The sequence below is a fragment of the Centruroides sculpturatus genome, unplaced genomic scaffold, assembly GCF_000671375.1.
Source record: "Centruroides sculpturatus isolate CEXI.00-Female unplaced genomic scaffold, Cexi_2.0 scaffold1681, whole genome shotgun sequence".
Taxonomy (NCBI): Eukaryota; Metazoa; Arthropoda; class Arachnida; order Scorpiones; family Buthidae; genus Centruroides; species Centruroides sculpturatus.
In genome coordinates, this window is record NW_019385921.1 from 5,277 (window position 1) to 23,953 (window position 18,677).

At 32.7% G+C, this 18,677-nt stretch overlaps 1 protein-coding gene across 1 annotated transcript in view; it reads left to right on the top strand.

Moving 5' to 3' along the window:
- The first annotated feature begins 10,058 nt into the window (after positions 1–10,058).
- Positions 10,059–18,677, top strand: part of LOC111612584 (vascular endothelial growth factor receptor kdr-like) — a 13,173-nt gene continuing 4,554 nt past the window's right edge. The window contains exons 1-3 of the mRNA XM_023353813.1: positions 10,059–10,181; positions 12,853–12,975; positions 14,150–14,220. Coding sequence (XP_023209581.1) covers positions 10,059–10,181; positions 12,853–12,975; positions 14,150–14,220 — 317 coding nt within the window. The remainder of the gene's footprint in view (positions 10,182–12,852; positions 12,976–14,149; positions 14,221–18,677) is intronic.

Below are 18,677 nucleotides of genomic sequence, written 5' to 3' on the forward strand. Positions count from 1 at the left end.
TACATCTTTGCCACTGCCAGTGGAAAATTGCAAGTTAAATCAAGACTTAAGATATGATTGGGATCGCATGGCATTCTTACTATATTTACATATTTTCAGATATTTGTGTAGTATACATCGAAATTAAACTCATAAAAAGCTAAAGATGGAACATGCATCGTTAAAAATATTAGAACAGTTATAATTATATACGAGTAAGTTGAGTTTACTATCATCTGTACAGTATTATATATAAATTAGGTACTGTATATATAATTATATATTAACTTAATTTATTTTAACTTTATTATAATTATATATATACTTTCTGCTGTCTAGCGCCATGCTAGGGAGAGTTTAGGCGAGTAAGTTGTTCACCATCGTCTGTACAGTATGTAAATTAGGTACCGTAAGTCTAATACAGTACTGTAATTTTATACATTTCTTGTGAAAGAAACATTTCTTATTTAACGGCCATAAAAATTATTTCTATTAATGATGTCTCCAAAGTTCAATGAAGTTTTCGCAGGAAAATAACATCAGAAATCGCGGCCACCGTTTGGTGCGCTGGTCCGCGACAAAAACAAGCTTTAGTAATGGCGATGTCAAACGGTGCACACTCGGTAAGTAATCCTACAATTTTTTGTTTATAGCATAGTTTATACGTATTATTCCCAAAAAATTATACATGTTTTGGAAATGTTAAGTCGAATTAGTCGAGAATCAATTAATTTTATGGAATAAAACCTTTCAAACAGCGTAGTCTGTAAACTTCACATGTGTTGGGCTGTGATTGGCTTACGTATTTAAGGATTCCTACAACATGAAATTTGTATAACGAGGAACGTATCTCCGCGTTATAGGGGGTCTACTGTATATATATATATATATAGATATATATAGATTAAGAACACAAATAAGAATTATAATAGCTTATAATAATGAATTTATAATGACAAACTAGTTAGAGATAATTATAGTATTTTTAAGTTTAAATTTATACATCAGTATTTGTTATTTTGGCACTCTTGTGTTTAGATTCTCTTGTGGGGCACTCGATTGAAATGCAATGTGTTTTCTTATGTCATGGCTACAGTTGACCTTTGTCAACTGAATTACACATTCTTAACCTTAAATTTTGTTTTTTTATTATTTAAAAAATCACGTTCCTTTGTAACAATATTGCCAGAGGAAAACAATTTATGGTTACATACTTCTTCCATATTTATTTCTATATGTCATGTATTTTTGATATCCAAACAAAACCATCTGAGATGTAAAAAAATTGTGCCAAGTAAAAACTTGAAGACAATTTAGATGACAATCAAATTTTTTCTTAGAAGTTTTTCTTTGGTAAATATAAGCTTGGTGTATAGAAGTGAAATGTATAAAACAATAATACTGATAAAAATCTTGTGGGTACCACTTCCAAGCACCACGCTTGTCTTTACTAAAGAAAAACTCCTAAGAAAAATTTTGACTGTTGAAAAATTGTAAAACTTTACCTAGCACAATTTTTTTATACATCAGATGTTTTTGTTTGGTTAATAATTGTATTATTACATCCATACATATGAAGATGATGTGCAATTTGGTCAGTGCTCAGTGATTGAATGTCACCAACTGAATGCTTTCAATATGTTGTTTAGTAAAATTGTTATAAAAAATTTTAATTCACGAATACAGTAGTACTCAGGATACGAACACTTCAGCATACAAAATTTTCAGGATACGACATGAAATTCAAAGATATTTTTGCTTCGTGGTACGAACAAAAACTCACCATACAACATTACATTAGTTTGCAGCGTCATGATCACGTGTTCCTTCTGTTCATCAGTCTCAGTCCGCGTGTTTGCTTCGTCGTGGAAGGATCTCGCTCGATAAAAGAAATCTCGAGGTATTATCGGAAAGTGACTGATTTTATTGAAAAGAAACATTCCAAAAAGGTTCACACTGGCCGTATTGCTGCTTAGTTTAATGAAATTTGCCTAAGTCATTTTAGAAACATTTAAAAAGTAGGCAAAGCTAAACCTCTTTGGAGAGATGTTTTACAAAGCAATCTCTATCCAGTGAAAGGGCTGGTGGAAGTGAAGGAAAGAAAGCAAAAAGCAGTGAATAAAAAATTTAAAAATATATATATAAAACAGAAAAGATAAAAAAATTAGTGTTAAGTTATTTTTAAGTTATTGTTACATTATGTTATATAAGTTAAGTTTTAGTATCATTTTCCTTCTCTCTCCCCTCTGCCCTCCACCTCTACTTATCCTCAAAGGTAAAGTGCAAATAAAACTACATTTTTTTAATCAATTATTATTCTATTATGGTTATTTATACATTTACAGCTACAAAATGCATTTTTCATTGTTTTCCTTACTATAGTTATTTTTTAAATGTACTACTTAGCTTTAATTTGAGTGTGTTTTTCGTGTTGGAACGAATTATTTGGTTTTACGTGTAATCGTATGGGGAAAAATGATTCACCTTACGACATTTTCATGATACGATCTCAGTTTCGGAACGGATTAATTTCGTATCCTGAGGTACCACTGTACTGTAATTTTATACATTTCTTGTGAAAGAAACATTTCTTATTCAACGGCCATTAAAATTATTTATATTAATGATGTCTCCATAGTTCAACGACAGATATGGTGCAGNTTAAACTCATAAAAAGCTAAAGATGGAACATGCATCGTTAAAAATATTAGAACAGTTATAATTATATACGAGTAAGTTGAGTTTACTATCATCTGTACAGTATTATATATAAATTAGGTACTGTATATATAATTATATATTAACTTAATTTATTTTAACTTTATTATAATTATATATATACTTTCTGCTGTCTAGCGCCATGCTAGGGAGAGTTTAGGCGAGTAAGTTGTTCACCATCGTCTGTACAGTATGTAAATTAGGTACCGTAAGTCTAATACAGTACTGTAATTTTATACATTTCTTGTGAAAGAAACATTTCTTATTTAACGGCCATAAAAATTATTTCTATTAATGATGTCTCCAAAGTTCAATGAAGTTTTCGCAGGAAAATAACATCAGAAATCGCGGCCACCGTTTGGTGCGCTGGTCCGCGACAAAAACAAGCTTTAGTAATGGCGATGTCAAACGGTGCACACTCGGTAAGTAATCCTACAATTTTTTGTTTATAGCATAGTTTATACGTATTATTCCCAAAAAATTATACATGTTTTGGAAATGTTAAGTCGAATTAGTCGAGAATCAATTAATTTTATGGAATAAAACCTTTCAAACAGCGTAGTCTGTAAACTTCACATGTGTTGGGCTGTGATTGGCTTACGTATTTAAGGATTCCTACAACATGAAATTTGTATAACGAGGAACGTATCTCCGCGTTATAGGGGGTCTACTGTATATATATATATATATAGATATATATAGATTAAGAACACAAATAAGAATTATAATAGCTTATAATAATGAATTTATAATGACAAACTAGTTAGAGATAATTATAGTATTTTTAAGTTTAAATTTATACATCAGTATTTGTTATTTTGGCACTCTTGTGTTTAGATTCTCTTGTGGGGCACTCGATTGAAATGCAATGTGTTTTCTTATGTCATGGCTACAGTTGACCTTTGTCAACTGAATTACACATTCTTAACCTTAAATTTTGTTTTTTTATTATTTAAAAAATCACGTTCCTTTGTAACAATATTGCCAGAGGAAAACAATTTATGGTTACATACTTCTTCCATATTTATTTCTATATGTCATGTATTTTTGATATCCAAACAAAACCATCTGAGATGTAAAAAAATTGTGCCAAGTAAAAACTTGAAGACAATTTAGATGACAATCAAATTTTTTCTTAGAAGTTTTTCTTTGGTAAATATAAGCTTGGTGTATAGAAGTGAAATGTATAAAACAATAATACTGATAAAAATCTTGTGGGTACCACTTCCAAGCACCACGCTTGTCTTTACTAAAGAAAAACTCCTAAGAAAAATTTTGACTGTTGAAAAATTGTAAAACTTTACCTAGCACAATTTTTTTATACATCAGATGTTTTTGTTTGGTTAATAATTGTATTATTACATCCATACATATGAAGATGATGTGCAATTTGGTCAGTGCTCAGTGATTGAATGTCACCAACTGAATGCTTTCAATATGTTGTTTAGTAAAATTGTTATAAAAAATTTTAATTCACGAATACAGTAGTACTCAGGATACGAACACTTCAGCATACAAAATTTTCAGGATACGACATGAAATTCAAAGATATTTTTGCTTCGTGGTACGAACAAAAACTCACCATACAACATTACATTAGTTTGCAGCGTCATGATCACGTGTTCCTTCTGTTCATCAGTCTCAGTCCGCGTGTTTGCTTCGTCGTGGAAGGATCTCGCTCGATAAAAGAAATCTCGAGGTATTATCGGAAAGTGACTGATTTTATTGAAAAGAAACATTCCAAAAAGGTTCACACTGGCCGTATTGCTGCTTAGTTTAATGAAATTTGCCTAAGTCATTTTAGAAACATTTAAAAAGTAGGCAAAGCTAAACCTCTTTGGAGAGATGTTTTACAAAGCAATCTCTATCCAGTGAAAGGGCTGGTGGAAGTGAAGGAAAGAAAGCAAAAAGCAGTGAATAAAAAATTTAAAAATATATTATAAAACAACACTAATTTTTTTATCTAAGTTATTGTTAAGTTATTGTTACATTATGTTATGTAAGTTAAGTTTTAGTATCATTTCCCTTCTCCCNTGAATAAAAAATTTAAAAATATATATATAAAACAGAAAAGATAAAAAAATTAGTGTTAAGTTATTTTTAAGTTATTGTTACATTATGTTATATAAGTTAAGTTTTAGTATCATTTTCCTTCTCTCTCCCCTCTGCCCTCCACCTCTACTTATCCTCAAAGGTAAAGTGCAAATAAAACTACATTTTTTTAATCAATTATTATTCTATTATGGTTATTTATACATTTACAGCTACAAAATGCATTTTTCAGTGTTTTCCTTACTAAAGTTTTTTTTTTCAATGTACTACTTAGCTTTAATTTGAGTGTGATTTTTGTGTTGGAACAGATTATTTGGTTTTACATGTAATCGTATGGGGAAAAATGATTCACCTTATGACATTTTCATGATACGATCTCAGTTTAGGAACAGATTAATTTCTTATCCTGAGGTACTTCTGTATTCGTTTTTCCTTCAGGCACCACGGTGTAAGAACGGAAGTGTTTTTATTGCATATATCATCTTTTGTCTGAGTTTTGTACAGTACATTTCAAAAAGAGAGACCAGATTTTATTCACCAGTTATTAATTTACATGAAACTTTTTTATTTGTGCTGTATCATAGTAAAAATATTTCTTTGTTCTTATAGGTGTGAGTTTTGAATGAAATAATAAAGATACCAAACAATTATCAGAGAAAAACTAAAAAGTAGGGTCAATGTGGATAAACATGAGACACTTTTCAAAACTGATGAATATTTAATCTTATCTATTTCTTAAATCTTATCTATTATTTCTTATCTTATCTTCTAAATATCATAGAGCAATGTTTTATACAAAAATGTCTTGCATTTAACCTGTAGTACCTCATTATTAATCTCCCTGTTGGCATAGACAAGTCCTTATGGTGATATAATGGGTGTCTCATTTTTCATCTCCCAGTGTCTCTCAGTGTATGAGACACATTGACCCTAGTTCATTTACATTAAATCAAACTTTAATGCAATTTATATGTATTCCCTTGGAGATGGACATGACAAGGAAGGACAGAGGTAACTATAATGATGAAACAAAGGCTACCAGACTGCAAGTCCATTTTTTTTTATTTAATTTTTAATATCATGTATTTTTTGTCTGTTTTAACTAAATTTTAATTCAGAATTTGCAAATTATAATTTTTTTAAGCCAAAGGCAGTTTATTAAAAAGATGTCAGTTATTCTTTAAACATTACCAAAATTGTTTACATTTTAGTTAATGCAGTTTCATTGTCTGAAAAGGTTTGTTTCAATAACATGTAGGCTTTAACTTCTTACTTACAAAATTAACAAGTACATACAACTGCTTCATTAATTTTGAATGAAAGGAGTAAGAATATACAGAGTGGACCAAAAGTCACTTTACCGTGTAAAAATTAAATAATGTTTTTGCTATTATTATATTATATATCTTATTTTTCAGATTTTTAAAATACGGAATTTGAACATAAATTATTGGTAAATTAACGCCAGAACAACATGCAGCTGTTAAGGCAAATTTTCGAAGAAACAATAATTTCTTTAGTGTTATAAAGTGACTTTTGGCCCACCCTTGTATGTTAACAAAGATGATTAGATAAAGTACACCACACCCTTTATGTTTGAATTCTTCAATACTGATGTCCACAATTATTTATAATCAGAAATTTATGCACCAAAATTTCAACCTTTATGAAAGGTTTTGACCTTTTGGGAATTATATGGAATATTGTTAACTGGAGTTGGCACCTGCTCAAACTGGATGTTTGAGTAGGTACAATGCTAAAAGATCACTGCGCTCGCTTGTTTACATAGTGTTTGTCATAAGTTATGTTACTGTTCTGTTTATTTTTTTCTTTTGTCTTAAACAAAATGATAATGCATTGGCTGCTTTTGCCAGTGATAATGATGTCTAGGTTAAATATGACAAGGCCCAATTACTATAACGTTGCAATAACCCTGCCAATCTGAAATATCTTGAACAACTGGAAATATTTAAAACATGTGGGAGGGGGACAGAAATTAATTTTAAAGAAATGGACCCATTAGCAGCCGGTTGGAGGGCATGCTTTGACATGCAATAGATTTTAAATTTAGTATTTTTTAAAAACTGGAAGTCAGTTTGAAGTCTAATTTAACCTTATTAAATGCAACATTGAGCAGGCATGTATTTTCATGATGTGCAACTTTTTAAAAATGTTTGGAATTTGCGTTCTTTGGACAAATGTTCCATTACTTCGAAACCTGAAGATGACCATTGAAAATGGATGAAAACATTCGTTTAACAATTAGTTAAATTGAATTTTTGCTGGTTTGATGATAATTGCATATTTTGTTTTAAATAAAATGACTTTTACACTATAAGCCATTGCACAGTATATTTATGTAATAAAACCATTCATTTTTCTGAAAATTTTTAAAAACAGCAATAATACATAATCTTGGAATGAATTACAAATTTAACCAGTTTGGTAATTGTTTTCCCACAAAGAAAATTGCTGGTGTAACAAATTAAATTTATTGCTATGTGTAGACCATTTCGGTTTATTTTTCTTTAGGTGCAGCATGTAAATCAGAGGGGTCAATTCTGAAATAGAAGTGTTTGAGTTTTTGAAATTAACTTAACTTAGTATTTGAACTATCCAACAACAGGGGAATCAACACACCAGCTGGAGTATTACTGATTACTAGTCACATCAAATGGTAACGTCTTCTTGAAATCTGGACAATGTTAGGACATTTCCAATAGGCAATTTGCACTGTCCGTGCATGAGTGACATAAAAAATAAGCAAGTTAACCTATGAATTGTAACCATCAACATTGATACAATGACTGGATGAAACCGAGAACTGTGGCAGGCCTTCAGCTGAAATGCTGAAGGCCTCTGCCACATTTATATCAGCTGCATCCGACAAACAACGTGGAGAGGAGTGAAGCTCAGATCAGTGAAGAGTACAAGCTTTATTACAATGGTGAAACCAGTATTCAGAATGGCATTGGGAATTGGGATCATGATCAGTAAAAAATAACGGGATAATATAGTGAAGGTGCACCAAATGTCAGGTCATCAAAATTGAGTCTAGCACAACCACTCCCCAGGTGTCCATATGCTATGCCCCCAGACAGGATACACTGTGGTTGAAAAGGACAAATTCTGGGAGAGATTGGACGTTTATCTATGAACCGTCAACCATGAAGAATGTCTGATATTGGAAGGTGACCTCAATGGTCATGTTGAATTACAACCAGTACTATGGAGGAAATGGGTACTGCATTTGTAATGATGATGGAAACTGTATCTTGGACTGCGCCAAAGCACGTGAACGTGCAGTGACCAATATCTTTTTGAAGAAAAGATCAACCCACCTTATCACCTATGCTAACAATGATCATACTACCCAAATTGACTACTTGCTCATCAGAAGATGAGACCTGAAATTGATGCAAGATGTAAAAGTGATTCCTTCAGAAGCAATCATCTGTCAACATTGGCCTCTCATCATGGACTTTAAACTGGACATTTGGGGCCCAAGGTGGCCCCAATTTACTGGAGCAGAACAAATAAAATGGTGGCACTTACCAGATTGCAATGCCCAGCTCTTAGATGCTCTTATTCCTATACAAGTTGATATGGATCGACCAGTATTAGCCATTTGTGATGATTTGGTTTGGCAGGCCCATGCTGTGGCATGTACCATCCTTGGGAAGACCAAGCTGAGGAAATGAGCCATTGACAAGCAAATTTGGTGGTGGAATGAGGAAGTACAAATGGCTTTGAAGGAGAAAAAGAGAACACTGAAGCAGTGGTTCTAGACAAGTGTACTGTGGCAACAACTAAAGCTGAATACTATGGCCATATATACAAAGAATTGGACACGCTTGCAGGGGAAAAGAAAATTTACCATTTGGCCAATACACATCATCAAACCACCCAGGTCATTAGCCAGATCAAGCATGTGAAAGATGAACACTGCCAGCTCTTGTGAGATCCACATGCTATCCTTTGTCTGTTGACATGAACTAATAGTAATTTGGAAAAATAGAAAATGGACAATTTCTAAAATGGAAAAATAGTCACTCTAGTGACTATTAAGAATACAGTAGAGTGTCGTTTATCCGAAAGTTGGTTATCCGAAAGAATTCCAGTCGGCAAATTTTAATTTTCGCTAGTGCTGTGGCGCTGCAATCTTTGGCTATATCTTGGGCTACTCCAATATTTTTGTTGTTGATGTGTTTTAGCTGGCAGCACTGGCACTTTTGTGTGTTCTTCTGAGGACTGTGTGTCATGCCGAATCGAACGTTTTTGATACTAGATTAACTTTTAAAGTATAATTTTTTTGTTTTTATATTTCTTAATATATTTATTTTGTTTGTAAAAAATAAAGAAATAATTTTTAATGATACAATAGCCACGATTATTATTTTAAAAAGTTTACATTAGGCTTAACATCGACGAAAATTCAATATGAAGCGACACGCGATGGAGAAAAATTTCAACATGGGATATTTTTTCATACATAATTGGTTATCCGAAAAATAAGTTATCCGAACAACCGCAGTCCCCAATTGATTTGGATAAATGATGCTCTACTGTAATAGTCACTAGAGTGACTATTTTTCCAAAATTGGCAATGAATGATGTAACCAACCATCAATTCAGAATGCTGACCCAGTCTCTGGACCAGTACCCCAAATCACCATTCAGGAGGTTGAGGAGAGGTGAAGAAGATGAAAAATGGGAAGGCAACTGATCTTCCCATTTTTCATCCTGGTGGAAATGTGGTAAACCCTTGGCCATCAGGTTATTGCAATCCTCACTGATCTTTTTTAACTGGATCCAAAATGAAGGGGTTGCACCACGTGCTTAAACAACCTGTACCACGGTGCTGATCTGGAAGAGTAAGGGAGATGTAACTGAATGCATGAACTACTGACTAATCTGACTCCCATCATGCCATGAAAGAATTATTGAAGCTAGATCTCACAGCATTTTTACCATCTCCCTGATTCAATGTGGTTTTATTAAAGGGACTGGAACAATGGATGCAATATATATTGCCTGGCTACTTTTGGAGAAACACCATGAGAAGGCCAGGCCTATTCACATGATGTTCCTTGATCCGAAAAAGGTCTTTGACCGCATGCCATATGAACTCATCTGGCATGCTTTATGATCCTACAGCATCCCAGAGGCATACATTCAATGGATCCAACTGCTTTATCACAATGTCACCAGTGCAATCCACTGTGCATTGGGAACATCACCTCCATTTGCCATCAAGTGTTGGAGTATATCAAGGCTCAGCCCTTTCACCCCTTTTGTTCATCCTGTATATGGATACTGTAACAGCTGATCACCAGGCACCTCATCCTTGGACACTACTCAGTGCTGATTATGTCTTTCTGGTGAATGGACAGCATCATGAACTCCAACAACAGAGAAATGGAATTGGCTTTGTGAGTTAGGGCTCTGACTGAACATCAAGATGATATATAATATGCAAGAATGCAAGCCCCAGACCATTTTGCACACCGAAAGTAGCATGTTGGTTCCGTCCACAGTTTGTTATACCACTGACCACAAGGATTGGTTTTTATGAATAAATTTATCAAAATGTTTATTTCAATTGTTTTTTGCAGTGTTCAATGTCAGCTTACTGATGATTTTGGTCATAAATTTGGTCTACCAAGATCCCAAAATGTTTTCTATAGGGTTGCAATCAGGAAAACAAGCTGACCAATTCATTTACTTTCAAACCACTGTTGAAAGCTTTCCATATTCTTTAGGTCTTCTCCACAGATATTGAAACCATCAATATCTGTGGAGAAGACCTAAAGAATATGGAAAGCTTTAGCTACTTTGGTCCCTCATTTGCAGACAGCATCCCAGATTCCCAGGCCTAGGTCAATGCTGCCTGGATAAAATGCCGCCATGTTTTATTATCTGATCTCGAGTCAAAAGTATATAGAACAGTGATATGTCTAGTCACCCTCTATGGATCAGAGTGCTGGCCGGTGACAAGACACAAGCAAATCTTACATGTAATGAAATGTGGATGCTCTGATGGTGCCTTGGCTAACATGATTTGACCATGCCATAAATGAGGACATGCATCTATGACTTGGGTTGTGCCAATTATGGCAAAAATGCATGAAGGACGACTCAGATGATAGGGACACATGCATGGCCAGGATTCTTTGGTAGCAAGAACTGTTCTTGCTACCAAAAAATCCTGATGACCACATGGCATGCCTACGAAGCATTGGATGGATTGATTAGAGGACATGCAACACATAAATGCAACCCCTTGAGGATGCTTTGGATCAAACCAGATGGAGACAGATGTGCCAAACAGAGGACCCTGCTACAGAGTGGAAACAATACAATGCTAGGTAGTGGTAGTAGTAATAGTAGTAGCAACATGTAAATAGGTAGTCTAACAAAACAGAATTATTAGCATTCTTTTTGTTATCCATTTACATACTACACAAAAGGAAAAATAACTGAAGTAAATGTGTAATAACATGTATCTTGATATCTGATTCAGATAAATTTCCTTTGATGTTTAGCATGTAAAACAATAGAATAACCAAACAATCCTAATAATGGAAATTTTAGCAAAATGGTTAACAAAACAATAAAATTTTCTGTGGATCTAGTGTGTAAATTAATGGTGTAACAAAATGGACTTGTTATTGTCTATGTTGTTATCCATATTGCTGAATTTTCTCTGTTTTCATAAAGACACATTTACTTTTTGTTGTTTTTTTTACTGGCCTAGCAAAACATATTTGAGTGTTTATTTTATTACTCATTTTGTTGAATTTTCTCTATTTTGTAATGACATATTCATGTGTTTTTGTTGTAGTTTCAAAACATGCCCTTCAAAAGCCCCAAGCTTTTTTTCTTTAAATTCCTAAAAGGAAATTCTTTCCCCAGGAGTCAATACAAACAGTTTACAACCTGTGCTTCTGTACTTCCTAACATTAGCATTAACATTTTGTGCATGCCAGTTGCATTCAGGTCACGTCATGTTCAAATGAGTAACAAAACAGAAAAGCACAATTATTTTTGACAAATGACAAGTTAGTTGTTTAATTGAATAAATCAGCATTAATAAACTTAATCAGAATACTATTATTATTTATTATATAATACATTACAGATAAATTTAATAGCTAAAGATAAGCAATAATTTATCTTTTTTTGAATATTTTTTTACACAAATTATAGAATAGAAGATTGAATGTATAATGTTTCTTATTTGCAGTGCTGTAACTGAGTAGATGCAAGAAGTCACAGGCACATGGTTCAGGACAAATGGATCTGATGTGGGATATTAAAAAATTATCAATATTTCATTTTCATTTCCAAATTTAAAATTTTTCTGCCATGGGAATTGATTTCCTGACATTAGTGGTCAAAGGGTTAAAAATGAACATTTTCATTTTTATAGTATTTCTTTTTCATTTCATTTCCAAGACTTGGAAGGGGAGGCAAAAATAAAATTTTGCACAAGGCACATGAAGAGCTATTTACAGCACTGGTTATACATAATCAAATCTCAATAATACAGTAATACCTTGACTTATGCTATCCCCACTTACGCGATTTTCAAATCTCGTCCATTCATCTTTTGTTTGAGCGCCAGGCAACTCTTGATTACTCACTCCCCCCACACTATTGTTCAGCTTACATGTTCGGACGTGTCGCGCGGAATTGACGCATAGCTACAATTTATTTTGTGTTATTTATTTCTGTGTTTGTTATATCTACGGAGACTCGAGAGACTCTATGTGGTGATTTCTTGTAACCGTGAACGAATCAAAAGATGAGATAAGATTAATGAGAACATTTATTAGCTTACATACATCCGATTTGTATTTCACACAAATTGTGAAATTATACCGACTTATGCAAATTCGACTTACACAGTTATCTCTTGGTCCCACCTATCGTGTAAGTTTGGGGTACTACTGTATTTAGATTGTCTTTCTTGCTGTTTTAGTAAATAATTAAAATTTATGTATTAGCTATATATTTCTTGATATTGATAATCTTTTTATGTACTATAAGCTATAATTTAATCTTTTCAATTCTTTGATAAATGTGAGGTTGTTTTTCTAGTTAATTCACCGAGATCTAGCTGCTCGAAACGTGCTTCTGGCAGAAGACAATGTCGTCAAAATTTGTGACTTTGGTCTAGCTAAAGATTGTTATAAATATTCGAATTATGTCAAGAAAGGAGATGTAAGTTTACAAAACATTATTCATTTTTCTTGTGGTAAATAGTAAAACTGTTTTTTTGGGATCTCCAGAATGAATTAATCAAATTCCCATAAAAGTCTATGATAAATTGATAATTGATTAAAGAACAATTTGGGTAGTGAACACGGTCTTGGAATGAATTATGATCTTTAATCAATCACCCACTGTAGATGCCAACACACAAATACATACACAGAATTTTCCCCCGTTGGGTTTAAGGGATCATAAAATGTAGAGATTTGTAAAAAAAAACCCATAAAGTCAAGTTTGACAAGATTCCATTACTTTTCCTTGTTAAAAAATAAATTACACCGATATAAATCCAGCAAAATTTAATATAATAAAAACGTTTTCAGTCGTTTTTCAACGATCATCCTTCAGTTACAAAAATAGAACATAAAATGCGTTCGAAATAAATACAAAAATAAAAATTAACGGAAAATGCCCTAGCGGACGAACTAATGAAAAATAAACAAAATAAACTAAATAAATAGTGAAAAATTAATAATTGTTAATAAATTAATAATTAATAAATTATTATAAAATAAAATAAAATAAAAATTAATAAATTAATAATTGCAACAGGATATAAATGTGCAATGGGATCAAGCATCAATTATAAAAACGATGACTAATAGGCAAACGATCAAACATTTGGAGAGGTTGGAAATCTATAAAGCGCACATGGAAACCGGTTGTATAAACCATAGAGATGCCGACTCATTGTCCACTTCGTGGAGATCCTTTTACAATTATTAAGTTTTCACTATTTATTTAGTTTATTTTGTTAATTTTTCATTAGTTCGTCCGCTAGGGCATTTTCCGTTAATTTTTATTTTTGTATTTATTTTGAACGCATTTTATGTCCTATATTTAATGTTCTATTTTTGGTAACTGAGGATGATCATTGAAAAATGATTGAAAACGTTTTTATTGTATTAAATTTTGCTGGATTTATATTGGTGTAATTTATTTTTCAACTTATTCTACTTCCAGTACGTTTTGGTTATATATTTTCCTTGTTATGTATACATAACAATTGGAAAAGTAAGTTACATTTCTTCAATTCTCAAATTCAATATATTTTTAAAATAAAATAAATTTGTATAATTGAATTTATTAATATCAATGAATCTTATCTTTTTTTTTCTGATAGGGACCATTACCAATTAAGTGGATGGCAATTGAATCTATTCGGGATAAAGTATTCACCTGCAAGAGTGACGTGTAAGAATATTTATTTAGTATAAAATTTTACTAATTGTAAAGTATTAAATATAAGAATTGAGATATAAACATCTCTAAGCTCGACAGTTATATTAATGGCTTTTAATATAATAACCCAGACAATTCAAAACAAATCTTTTTAATTCAGCAGTAATAATCATAAAATTCAATATCATTTAATAACTTGTTGTTTATGTTCACTTGATGCAACTTTATGCTACTGACTTCGTCACCAAATGATGATGGAATGTAAATGTGAATAAGAAAAAAAAATCAGTCAACCATGTGTTCTTCCCCATTGCTAATTACATTTTCTTATTGGACAAGTAATCAAGTCCATGCAAGAAATTTATTCTCAAGACAACACTGCACTGGAAACTTTCCAGTGCAGTCCTGTCTTCAGAGTAAATTTCTTGCATGAAACAAAACAGATAAAAATATTTATGGGTCAGGTCCCAAGAGTATGGCAGATGTAGAATATTTGCCCAGATGAAGTCTGAAATTGCTGTTGTGATGTTTGCCATGTATCTTTGTGTTAGCATGGGTGGCCAACAATTTTTGCCCCTGGGTCGAATTGGAAAGAAAACTTTTTTCACAGGCCGAACCAGAGGCTGCCCAGCAAGATTTTGAGGTGGTACGAGATTCCATTGTGGTGTCACCCCATAAAGACTAAATTGTACATAGAGATTACAGATACATTTTTCACATTACCATGCATCATCAACATTCTATGCTGTGCTTAAGAGATTTGCAATGGAGTATTAACTCTAAATGCATGCTGAGTTGTTGACCTTTTTTTTAGGTGTCAGAATTTTTTTTGTCAAGATTTTTCGGACTTGAGTAGCTAATTTTGAAAGATTAATCGTGGGCTGCATAAATTCATTTGACAGGCCGTATGTTGGCCATGTCTGTGTTAGCATGAATGGCTTCTGCCAGACAGTAACTTGATTACAATACTGTGCAGCAATGACAGTTTGATTGTAATAAGAAATTCATGGCAAATAATTTTCCTATTAGGGCATTAGCCACTATGAATTGTTAATCCCATCATACACATAACTAATTTTATCTTGTATGGATGATGACCAGTTATAGGATGTGGTGTTGCCTGCCTCTAGGCTCAGCCACTCTTTTTTGATAAGGATTGTTACCAATTAAATGGATAACAGAGTAAATTAATCTGCAGATGACCGTTTGGGACAAGAAGGATTGCAACAAGACAACAATATTAGCAAAGCAAAAAGGCACAAATTACAACACAGATTTTTATTAACATTAGGGAGAGACTGTGTGTTGTCACTAGGAGTAATGGGTGTCAAACATGTAAGAGGAACATTATGCTAGGAATGACATATTTTGATGTGTTAACATGATGTCATGTTTTGAGGCATAAAAGAAAAAGCTCATTTTTGTTTGAACAGTCATAATTAATATTTATAATATTAAATGCAAATATTCCATTTTTTCTGTTTTATTTATTTTATAATTATATCTACAATGAATTGCTAGTGGTAATAAAAAGAAAACAAGAAAATGTCTTGAGACAGTATCTTCTAAAATATATATGAACTAGCTGTTACCCGCGACTTCGCCCGCGAAAATTTTGCAAGCAAACCCCATTTATACTCAGTATTTCAACAACCATAGTAATTGTTATATAACACCTACTGCTGAGAATGATCAGAATTGCTGAGAATCAAACGAACTATTTTCAATTTGATCAATTTTCTGGAACGTTTACAATCGTTCTATAATTAAACCAATATGCAATAACAAATTCGAATTTAAANTTGCAAGTAGAACCAATATCTAGTATCTAGTTGGCATTAAAGGTTATATTTCATTTGTTTGGAGTCTTTCAATGGTAAAAAATTTATTTTCTAGGTGTTCTAGGCCTATTTTCTTAGAAAGCATGTAAAAGGATTGATTGTCATTTGAAGAAATTGAAGTTTTCAAATCTTCAATCACATATAGATTGTGCTAACCTTTTTGTTTACAAACTTTACTAAAATGATTTTTCTTTTTTTGTAGATTTTTCAATTTGCAAAATTACAAATTGTTCCAAAAGCAGGGCATTTCTGTTTCTGATGTGTTCCGCCACAAAATCTATAGTTGGTAACTGAAGGTTTATTGCATTTAGTCTTATCATTTAGTAAATTGTATTTCATTGATGCACCTCTAATGTATGCTTTTTTCTTTTAGGCATTCAATGTTTCTTCTCGTACTTTATCAGTATTTAAATTTTCAGCCTGTAATTTTGTCAATTTGTTACTTTTACATATTTCAATGGCTTGATTAACATCAATATCTTTAATGTGTAACATTTTTAATCACATAGATTGATATTGGGCATCTCTAATCAATTTGTTAATGCTCCAAAATTACACGTGGCTGATAGATTTTTAAATCTAGTTGAAAGCTGTTACTGATTCATTTTACTCTTGATTAAACATTAGAAAATTATTTTAGACCTGCCACTAAAGTCTCTAACATAAGCTTAATGTCATTTAACTTTTTCTGTAGATATATCATTAAGCCTTCTTTTCCAATATTTTATCGGAATGCTGCTAACCTGACTTTCATGTCCTTTGACTTCAAATCTGAAGCAAGTTCAAAATCTTCCAGAACAATCTAATGCAATCAGTAATGGGATGGAAGTCATACTAGCTACCATGGCTTATTTTATCTTCTTTTCAGTAGCAATATCTTATCCAATCAGTAGTTGACAGATATGCCACTTCAGTCAGTCACCATGTTTTGGCCTTTAAGTAGACTGAACAGTTAAGACATCTTAATAGCACTTTATTAATTCTAAAACAACTGGAGGACTGTCAGATTACAAACAGTTTAGCCAAATTCTGGTTAAAGCATATACATATAACATAATGAAGATTGTCCATTGTAGAGAGGGCTGTAATAGTTCTTGCATGTCATATATCAGTGAGATATTCTTGTAATCCGATTCCCATGGAGCGCTTAGTTGACCCAATGTAAATCAGGTCTCTCTCATATCTGTTATCCCTAATGGGGACATTATATATGCCAGAGAGCTTGTTCGAGTTGGGAGGGTCCTTCCCATTGCGCAGCATGTCAAAAATAGTCGGGTACCTCCTGTAAGCGAGACACACCCAGCATTTCCTGGCAATTTCGGTGCATAAGAATTTTAAGTACGGGTTAAAGATAATAGGGACCTGTTCTATGTCCTTGGATTGGTTATTGCTCAGCAGGTCAATTACAGGGATGTGTTTCGAGTGCATCCAATGATAACGTTCTATCAGCCAATGCGTAACTATGCACTCTATAAATATTAATTCGGCAGCAAGCGCCTGGGAAGTGGAAGAATGTGTAAAGGTTCTTCTAAGGCCTTATATGCCGCAATCTTTCAAGAAAATGGATGACATGGAACCCGGTTTACAAATACCTCGGTATATCCAAACTGCACTTTAAATCCATGAAGATGGTTATTAAGTGTACTATATGATGTGATATAATATTTTGTTTCATGAATTCTATTCCATCTTAATAAAAATCTTAATTTCAGTCCTTTTATAATCCCTTCTTCAGACCACTTTTTAAAAATTTATTTTGCACCGGTATTAATAATTTATCTGAATTTTTATTCAAAGAACAGTTTTATTTTTATGATTGCTTTCTTCAGTAATTCATTTCGTTAAAAGAAGAAATAACTTAATTTCCCAAAGTTATTTCTATCTGCAACAGTTATGTGATTTTGTGGTGGTCGAATTCCATCCATAGCCTACATCAGTGTTCCGCAACCGGTGTGACGTAAACTTTTACATATTCTATTAATTTCAAGTTTTATTTATATATTTTTATTACAGTTGTTTTATTTCTTATGCTTGTATTTTATTGACTGATGAAATAAGATGATGTTAAAACAATAAACACATATGTCGTCCCAGTACACACTCTTTTGGAGTTATACATTGGACTCACGCAGATCTTGAGCAACTCAAAATGAAAACAAGAACAACACTTACTAAGTATAAACATCATCATCCTAAATTCGCCATAGAGAGATTAACCCTTCCACTTAAAGATGGCGGACGTGACCTGATCGACATAGTTAACCTTCACTACAAACAAATACAGACATTGCGAGAGTTTTTCTTCAAAAAACAAGAAACGTCACAGTTACATAAAGTAGTAACTCTAGCAGATTCAAATAACAATCATTAAATTTACATTCACAACGTAGGGACATGGCACAACATATAAATAGCATAGACACCATTAAGCAATCATGGGTGCGAAAGGCACTCCATGGCGTCTGCCATGGAGTGCCTTTCGCACCCATGATTGCTTAATGGTGTCTATGCTATTTATATGTTGTGTCGTGTCCATACGTTGTGAATGTAAATTTAATGGTGTATTATTTGAGTCTGCTAGAGTTACTGCTTTATGTAACTGTGATGTTTCTTGTTTTTTGTAGAAAA